Raw genomic sequence first — 10,253 nt, 5'->3', positions numbered from 1 at the left:
TTAGGGGGTATTATAGTGCAATTTAACAATTTCTCTTTAACCACATGGTTAACATGCTGCTCACCACCGTGCACTTTAAGCCACTTAAGTCTCAGTTAAGGTGATGCAAGTTTTCCGGTTGAGAAGATTCCACTACTTAGCAATAATTTGTTTCAGGGAATTCAGCACTGTGATATATGAAACTACTTTGTTTAGCATGTATTCTGCAGAATTCTGACATTCATGTCCCCTAAATCTAACAATGACTCTTTTTTTCAACAAACCATATCTCATAAATGGGATATTTCATTTCAGAAGTATCCTACGAGTAGTCTTATAATGTCAGCAAGGGAACTATAATATATGTAAAAATATATTTATGTTTTCTGACAATGCCAAGTATATAATATATGGTGAGCAGAACAAGTATATGGACCTTGTTTACCATTTTGGAACTATATTTTGGTGGTTGGTCCTTGTAGTTGCCTCCTAACAAGAGCTGTGTAGATACCATCCTCACGGAGAAGATCTTCATGTGTGCCACTTTCGGCTATCTCTCCGTTGGATATGACGGCTACAGTGTCAGCACTTTGGACTGTTGATAGCCTGTGTGCTATGACCAGAACAGTCCTACCCCTCATCAATGAATCCATGGCGTCCTATATGGTGCAAGAAAAAAGTAAGGATTTTATTTGGATAGAGGGCATGATTTGATAAACAGATAAATGGAGCAACTTCAGTCTCACCTGGACAAGGTATTCGCTTTCGGCATCCAGTGCACTTGTGGCTTCATCCAACAGCAATACTTTTGGATTCATCAATAGTGCTCTCGCAATTGCTATTCTTTGCTTCTGGCCTCCTGAGAGCCTCAAACCACGTTCTCCAACGACTGTTTTATACTTTTCCGGAAATTTATCTATGAATTCATGAGCATTAGCCATTTTCTGCAACATTGTAGTTTATCAGCATACATGCATACACAAACCAAAATCCAAGAAGATGGCTTATAGATATTGGTCAAAGAGGAAGAAGTTAGAACATGATCAGAACTCACAGCTACAGATTCTATTTCTGAACTGCTTGATTTTCCACTGAACCCGTAAGCGATGTTCTCCTCTATAGAACAATTGAAAAGAATAGGTTCCTGGCTGACTATACTTACCTGCATTCCAGAATGGCAAGAAGAATAAGGGTGTTAAAGAAATCTCGGGGCATCAAAATGATCAAGTATCTGTGAAAGCCATAGATAATTTAATGCGATTATTGTATCTAGAACATGAATACAGAAGGGTGAAATTATACAATTTAAATAGCTGTTTACACATTTCCACTCAATGGCCGATATAAAGCTTAAACCATATATTCATTCCAATCTAGTTTGAAATGACAAAAGCTGTGTGCCAAGTGAGAAACTGTAAACAAAGCAGATAAATAAATGCACTACTGTTGTATTAAAAGGATGGCCTAAATTAGAGGTGGCAAACTGGTGGGTTCGAATAATGTTGCTATCGGAATGACACCATGGTAATCTGTTTCCTGTTGTGAACTTGACTACAGGTTTTATGAAAGCTATGCAGATATCAAGAGATTTCAGAAAAGCGAGGACTACCTTTTTGTGAAGATATTCATGAGATATTTCCACTAAAGGAACTCCATTTAACAAAATCTCTCCCTTCAAAGGATCGTAAAATCTCTCAATTAAGTTTGCAATCGTGGTCTGCAACAGATAAGAAATTTGGGACATCAACTATTAAAATACTCCAACAGAGAAAACTGGAAAAACAGTAATGGGGAAAGGGATGATGTTACTTTTCCACCACCACTTGGTCCAACAAGGGCAACTTTCGAACCAGGTTTTAGTTTCAATGTTATTCCCTGCAATTCAAACAGTAATCTGTTTCAAATCACGAAGTTCGAGAATTGTAAAACCATGACCTAAATTAATCTCCTAAATAACAAATGTTCTTTCTCTATCAGAATTCGTTGACCAGAGCAATGCCAATCTATGTACTTCAATTTTAACCTTGTTTTACTGTGATCTTCTTCAATTTTATCATGTTGCAAGTCCTAAAAGGGCAGGCCGACTAAACCAAATCCATCACCATGGTATAACAAGGAAATCATTACCTTTAGTATCATATCACTTGGTCGAGAAGGATAAGCAAACCACACATCTTTCAATTCTACATCTCCATCGGGATTTCTGCCATTGAGAATACAACATCATGGACTATAAGCAATCAATGTCTTGACAAAAATGGTATTATGAGGTAAGTTTATGCTTTTGATTTTCAATGTTAGGAAAACTATCTAGTTACTGCCTTAAAACTGTTGGACTTTTAAAAGTATATTGTAATATGACTTACCCTTCTGGACACTTGTCCCCGGATTTCGGCATGCTTGACACGCGATCTAAGAGCTGGAAAACCCTCCTACTTGCGCCTGCAGCTTTCATGGCAGTTGAATATAACCCGGACAAAGAGGAGACTGCAGATCCAACTGCAGGCGGAGAGAGATACTATATAAAAATTTTGGTGGCAAAATTCTGCCAATGAAGGTGGTAGATTTATAACTTCCCGGATTGGTTAAGCTTGGAATGTTGTTACCACATATCAGCAATCATGAGATGAAATTATTTAACCATCATAAATGAGCAGAAACTAAGCAAAACTTGAACATTGAGGAAGTACCTGTGAGGCTATAGAGGATGAAGGATGTGAGAGAACCCACAGTCATAGATCCTGTTATTGTCAAGTAGGCACCATAGAACACTACGGCCATAACAGAAAATGTGAATGCAGCATTTACTCCTCCAAAGAATAGACCAACTAGTTTCTGTTGAAGAAAACAATACAAGTTATGCAAAGTTTAGCTTCCAAACACACGCGTGACAGGAAGATAGAGAGAGAGCAAGCTTTAGCATCCTGAAACTCACAGCTTGTTTTAGTCCGAGCTGCAGTGTCTCGTCAACTTTTTCGGTGTAATTCGATATTGCAAAACCTTCTTGAGCAAATGATCTAACTGTTCGAATGGCTCCAAAAGATTCCTAAACATTAAAGTATCTCATGAAGGATATACTATCAAATAATCAATAATAACGTTAGTGTGATAGTAGAAATCAGAAATATTTTATATAAACCTCAGCAATTGAGGATGCTACTGCAGCTGCTGCTTGTGTTTTGTGTGAAAGTTCCTTGAGATAGCGTCCGAGTCGTCGTATAGCAACAGAAATAACCGGTACTATAGCCAATGATAGCACTAACAGGAATAAAAACTACCATGAGCACTCTGCTTATCTGATAGAGGAATCAATAAAAAAAATGAACAAAAAAAATCACATACACGTTAATTTCCAAGATGAAGAAAACATGAAGGCAACACCAATAGAGGCGGTTGTTAGATTCCGGAGTGCCTCTGAAAGATTAGTTGTTGCTGCATTTTTTATAATCTGGGTGTCCTCAGATAGCCTGCTGAGGAGTTCCCCTGTTCGAGTAACATCAAAGAAGGCTATTTCCTGTTGGAACTATTTTAGGATCAGTTTTGCTGAAAATCAAGCTTCAAGAGAAGGCTGATTCAAGCTATGAGCAGAATAACTATCAAATCATTGGTTACATGAACCATCAATCTTAATTCTTAAAGCTGGGTAATCATTAACTGGCAATATCATATAACTAGTAGCTGCTCTAATTGGCCTGACCTGATGAATAAGATGACTGAATAAGTCTCGCCTAAGGCGAGCTACAACCCTTTCACTGGCAGAAGAAAAGAGCCATGACCGAAGTGCTGTGGACACAGACCTAAATGGATGAGAGAAAAATAACTATAGTGTCAAACTTTTGAAGTCAAAAGATCAAGTAATATAGTTTATAAAGTTGATGCATGAATATGGATGCAATAGACTAAGGAAATAGAGATATGAAAATTCCTAAAAAGGAACTAGTCTTCAACTAAATTACATCATCATAGAAGTTTATTATAGGATCTGATTCTTAAGACAATATTTTCAGGTTCAGTATATGTTTTTGCAAATCTTCAAGCCTTCTTGAAATACAAAAACTAATTGACATTTTAGCAGAAACTCTGCTATAAGATCAATATATACAAGATATTAAGCGAAAAACATGAAGACAAGCCAAGATAATGCTGTTTTTAAGATAATCTATGACTAGAACCTGAGATGTATTTTTTTCTTGAAGCATTTCAACGGATAAGCTGGTCTCATGGAAACATCAAAATCTCACAATGATGTAAGGGAACACTCATTATCTATCTCTCTCAAAAATGAAGGAGCATATGAAATGCTACAAGAAAAAGGATTGTTTCTTTCCAACTTAAGAAAAGTCGAAAGCCAGATAAACCTTAACTATCTCATATATCAATGGATGCCCAATTGTTAAAATAGACAACTATGAATAAAACCATAACTAGTAGAACACTAGAACCTGAAAATCACAAAAGGAAAAGGAATACCCTATTACAACGATCAGCACAATGTATGTTACAGTATTCTTGACAGCTTCCAGGGCCTCTGATTGCTGTTCAGGTGTCCTTATATCTCTTGAAACAATGTCTATGATCATTCCACCATATTTAGGCTGCAATAAAAGCAATTTGACATAATGCAAAAATGAGGAAACAAGAGTAAGGGCAGGATAAAACCTTATTTCACAGTTGACTTCTGCTCTTGATTTCTAAATGGTTTCATATGAACGTTTCCAGCTTACTGGAAAATAGAGTTTGAAGTGAAAGAATTCCTTTGATGTTACAATTTTTGCTTGCATACTATTGTGCCAAACAGAGAAAAAAATTAAAAAATACAGTATGTTTGAAGGAGCAATTCATAATCTTGCACGATGTTACATTTCTTTCACTCTTTAGAAGGCAACAATATTTCACAGTATTCTATGCCATGTAAAAGAAGACACTGAACATAAAGATGTGACAATCTCCAAAAAATGGGTTACCATCAAAGGTGAGCTGTTTTAAGGGGGAAACTGTTAAGAGCTTACATACATACATCATGATGAATTTTTGCATTTTGTAGTTTTAATTCTAATTTGGGTTTATTTCTACAGTAGAATTAGAGCTATTCTGGATGATGGAAATACAAATGAAGGGCCATGGAAACACAACACTCAAAACAAAGGGAACTGGACAAATGACCTTTTTTTAAGCATAAACAGTCAATGATCAAATGACCTTTTTTTAAGCATAAACAGTCAATGATGAGCCAATCCTATTCCTAAAATGTGCTTTGTGGTTAACAGCAATGAGTTTGTACTCATTTTTCATCTCAAATAATCATGGATCATGATCAAAGTAAAAGGTAAATAAAGGAATTTTAAGAACAACAAAGAAGATTTGGGCATTATGAGACTAAAGTTTGATTAGAAACAACATACAATCAAGAGATTTGTAGTGGATGCTATCAATAATGCAAAGGTGGCAACAAATATCTTCCCAGCATCTGGCTTTGCCTGAAAATTGAAGGGAAAAAAAGCATTTCAATGCACATTGATGTTAGAACTCCATGCTTAGAAATGATGGGAAACAATCCATCACTAACCAGTGCAAATACTCTCCAAAATCCAACATTGACTGCCTGAAAATTTCAAAAGGAAGACCAAAAATCCTTAAGTCCCCCCAAAAAATTTGCTAATTGGGAAATAAAAATGTAGGAAAATAGCTTCAAATATCACCTCTTCTGCATTGCCTTGCTCAAGGTCTGACAGAGGACTTTCAGCTGCTTGTTGCCCATTTGTTTGCTTATTTGCCTGCACAAAATAAAGTGAATTGTTTCCACTAAACCAGTGTTTGTGTGAATTTCTTATATTAAATTGCAAAATAAAAATATGCTTTAAATAGTCTTCTTCTAATGTTGTTTCAGCATTTCTTTTTCTTTTAAGCACCTCAAAAATTAAATTAGAAAAAGAGAACAGATTGTACCTTATGTTAGGTATCTTTCTTGGTTCAGTGAAATAATCTCAATTTCTATTTTCCATTTTTATGCTATTCATTCTTTTTCCTCTCAATGTTTCACTTTCATTAACTAAAATGAATACTAAGATAAGAAAAGCTGGTCCTCTAAATTCTATCAAAAATTCTTTTGAAATCTGCATAAGATAACTAAAATCTACAGAGCTGAGTGAAGAAGAAAACCAAATAATCACTTACTTCAGCCTAATCTAACTAAAGAATTTGATGTCATAGACCATTAAAAAAATAAAACTAATCGGAGTCAGGCTCGACATGATATGCTTGATTCCTTTTAAGTTTTTTTTTTCATATATTTGGAGCATAATATTTTCATAGCTATATCTATATATATATATATATATATGAAAAATTGGGCTAACATATCTCAAAAATCAAATAAACCTACTTGATGGAGAAAACAAAAAGACACAAAAACGATCATATAAATTCAAGTACTACCCTTTGCAGGTTGCAGGCTACAGATACCCATAAAAACAGAAACAAACATTCTTTTATTGTGAAGGAGAATCACCAATAAAAGAATCCCAGAAAATTTAATCAAATTAAATTATAAAAAGAAAGAAGAAAACCAACCTCCTTGTTCAAAAGAGGTGCTCTTTCACTTCCAGAACTAGAAATGGAGTTTGAAGTCTCATCTAAGCTATGTTTCTTCCCCATCAAAACACTCACCACAACAAAAACACCGGAAATGGGAAATCGGACTTCTTTTTATAAGATTTTGAGCAATTATAAAAGAACTTGGGATTTTTATTTGGTCCACAGCATTCGTTCTGTTAGTGTCAACTTTCCAACGTCTTTGTTTATTGATTTATTAAAAAATATTCTATTATTTGCAAAATTTTCCACGGCAGGTTTTTTTACTACCAATTATGGGAATTGAATTCTAGATTTCATGCCGATTAACTTGAATCCCAAGTAATTTTATCATTAAGCTAATCACTTAGTTTGCAAATATATGTTCAATTTTTGGATATTAATTTTAATTATTTTATTTAAAATTTATATAGTAGAATGATGGCAATAGTATTAATAATTATTTAAAAGAAATGGTATATTATCTTTTTCCTCAACTGAATTGGTACTTGATTAATTCATCACACTTGATCAAGTATAGATTACAAATTGAGAGGGAAGATGATAATAACAAAACCTTAGGTTTTTCGGGTGACAAAAACTTAAAAAGCTATTGTTTTATGTTGTTGGCAATGAATCGTGTATGCATTTGGTATCGTGTGAAAATTAGAGTAATGTCTTGAATAGGGATGAACTCAAAATTTTTGTTCAGATAACTTAAATCAAATTATTATTTTATTTTATATAAGACATAGTTTTACGATATTAATTTGTAATTTATTTGAAAAACTAAATCATAATTTTATTATTTTGTTTGGTTAAACCTTCATGGTGTACTTGTTTGGGTGTAAAAAATAGAAGGATGGCGGAGGGAATCATAAGTGGAAGTAAAATAAATTTTTAAGTGTGTTTGGGTGGGAAGAAAAATGAGAGAAAAGAAAATATAAGAGATGATCATTTTTCATCTAATGCATAAAAATCAATCTTTCCAAATTAGAATGGCAAGAAAATAAAAAATAAAAGAGAGGTTTATGTTAGTTTAAAATTGTGTATTTTTTGCCAATTAAGTCTTAGCTCGATTGGCTTGAACATTGTTGTCAATACAAGAGAACGTAGATTCAAGTGCATTGAAATGTATTATCTTACTATTTACGGGTTGAGAAGAGTTATGCCTAATTCTAGACATTATGTTAAAAAGAACAAACCACACAAATTCTCCTTGTATTATGAATATAAAAATACATAAATATTATAATTATAATTTTAAAATAAATCTATTTGTGCGAGAAATATTTTGTAAATAAAATATTTATTAATTAATATCTTTGTTGTTTCTTGGAGGGACAGAAGTCACATATGGATTATATGTTTCATAGGTTAGCGGACAGGTTAAAAGAGCCAATTAATTTCAATTTTTAATTATGTGCCCTTAGTTTGGTAAAAAAATAGGAATAATGTCATATTTGGTATTTATATTTTTATGAAATGTTTAATATGGTATTTATATTTTAAAAATGTTCAATATGGTACATGAACTATCAGTCATATATTATTATGATACCTAAAGTTTATACTGTTAGTGAATGCTAAGATAGCTAATGAAAATTCGACATGTGAATCTTTTTTCCAAATAACCTATTTCACATGTATAATATAAGATTATGTGAAAAATTAAATTAAATTAAATTTAAAAATAAATAATTAGACCTCAACAATATTTGATTAATTAAAAAATAAATACTGAATTTACATAAATAAAAACATCATCATCTTCACTTAAAAACAAATACTAAAGTCAATTCTTAAAAAAAATATTTGAAATCAAATTTCCTTCACATTAAACATTAATGGCATAAGTTTGATATTAATTTTCTTCAGTTTTTTTCAAAAGCTTTACTTTCTCTTAATTATGTCAACCAAATCACAAGCCATATCCAAAGCAAATTTTAGGAAATTTTGTCTTAAATAAATTTTGGAAAAATTTTGGCAAATTTTTTCTAAAACCAAAACTTTAACTTTTGTGTATGAAGCTATTCAAATATGAAAAAAAGTCTTATGTTTTCCTTTTTTTTTATAAAGTATAATGATTTATTTAACCCACCAATTTTATTAAAAAAAGTCATTTCAATTTTTTTTAGCTCTTAAATTTATGTTTTTTTAATGGAAAAGTTATTGTTTTTTTTTAATTTTATTGACATTGCAAACACGTGAATGCCATGTCAATATTTAATTTTTTTAATTTAAATTTTCAAAAAAATTATAAAACTATTTTTAAAAACTAAAAATAATTAAAATTATTAAAAATTATAAAAAAAAATTAACATTTCCATAACCGAAAAAATTAATAAACATTAATTTTTCCATCAAATATTAATGTTTCATCTAGGTGGCAATCCACATGTATGCCACACCAACAAAATTAACAAATGTTAACTTTTCCATTCATTTTGAGGTGATTTGATAAAAAAATACAATTTTAAGGGCTAAAAGAGGCAAAAAATTAAATGGAGAGATAAAATAATTTTTTTCGTAAATTGGAGGGCTAAAAAAATCATTATGCATTTTCCCAATATTGCAAACACTCGATTAATTAGACCTAATGTTTTTAAAAGGTTAAAATATGCTATAGGTCCTTATATTATTTTCAAATTTGGAATTTAATCCTTTTTATTTTCTTTCAAGAAATTTAGTCTCTCTATTTTTTAGATTTCAAATTTTAGGTCCAACTATTAACACTATTAATATTATTTTATTAAATTCATGTTCATTATAACACTATTTTTTTAGTTACATTGCTACTAAGTAAATATTTTTTTATTTATTTCAAAATGTCATGCCAATAAATTTAACAAAAAATAATGTTAATAATTGGACTTAAATTTTAAAATTTAGAAAGTAGAGAGACTAGACTTCTAAAAATAAAAATATATGGACTAAATTTTAAATTTAAGAAAAGGGGTTTACTTAATGGCTGGCCACATATTACCTCCCTAAGTTGTGTTGGGTGGGATTTGCGGATATTACTATTTTGTGCTTAAAATATATGTGGTGGAAATGGGCATGGCAATTGGATTCCTTGAATATTCCACTCTACTTTTATGTTTACACGAGAGATTAGTCAACTTAAGCACATGGATTGAGAAGTCCCTAAATTTTTTATAATTTGAAATTTAGTTTTCCTTTTTTTTTATTTCAAAATTTATATCTAATTGTTAACCTCGTCAATATTTTTTTGTTAAATTTGTTAGTTTGACATTTTAAAATTAAAAACAAATCTTATTTTAAAATTGACATTATAATGAGTTTGAATTTAACAAAATAATAATAATGGTGTGACAATTGAATGTAAGTGGTTTATATGTTTGACGCAGGTGGTTTGAGTTTTCCTTGCATGCAAGTAAATTTCATATTATTACATATTTTATATTAACACTTTTCTCTTGAGTTTTGTAGGTTTACCAATCGAGGCACTTTCAATTCTACCAATCAGGTTAACTGGCCAATCGCTCTCGACAAATTACGAATGACAAAATTCTACTGAAAATAATACTTTCAATTATTGAGAGACTGATGTATTGCTTTTCAAACGATAATTTAAAAACTTATTTTGGAAGAGTAGACCCTTCACCATACCATTGGTTCTGTTAGTGTCAACTTTCCAAGGTCATTGTTTATTGATTTATTCTTTTTAAGTGCATAAGAAA

At 31.5% G+C, this 10,253-nt stretch overlaps 1 protein-coding gene across 1 annotated transcript; it reads right to left on the bottom strand.

Annotated features, from left to right (window-relative positions):
- Window positions 1-267: 267 nt before the first annotated feature.
- On the bottom strand, window positions 268-6,761 carry LOC107937164 (ABC transporter B family member 27). The gene is made up of 17 exons (XM_016869999.2): window positions 6,550-6,761; window positions 5,679-5,753; window positions 5,546-5,581; window positions 5,382-5,456; window positions 4,450-4,574; window positions 3,677-3,776; window positions 3,322-3,493; window positions 3,119-3,237; window positions 2,915-3,025; window positions 2,670-2,814; window positions 2,346-2,478; window positions 2,107-2,182; window positions 1,789-1,854; window positions 1,589-1,696; window positions 1,034-1,141; window positions 726-923; window positions 268-638 (listed from the first exon to the last, which is right to left on the bottom strand). Exons 1-17 carry the CDS (start codon window positions 6,631-6,633, stop codon window positions 435-437), a joined length of 1,935 nt encoding a protein of 644 aa, XP_016725488.2. The 5' UTR covers window positions 6,634-6,761; the 3' UTR covers window positions 268-434.
- Window positions 6,762-10,253: the final 3,492 nt, after the last annotated feature.

This window comes from Gossypium hirsutum, chromosome A05 (assembly GCF_007990345.1).
Source record: "Gossypium hirsutum isolate 1008001.06 chromosome A05, Gossypium_hirsutum_v2.1, whole genome shotgun sequence".
Lineage (NCBI taxonomy): Eukaryota > Viridiplantae > Streptophyta > Magnoliopsida > Malvales > Malvaceae > Gossypium > Gossypium hirsutum.
This window is presented reverse-complemented; position numbering and strand designations above follow the sequence as displayed.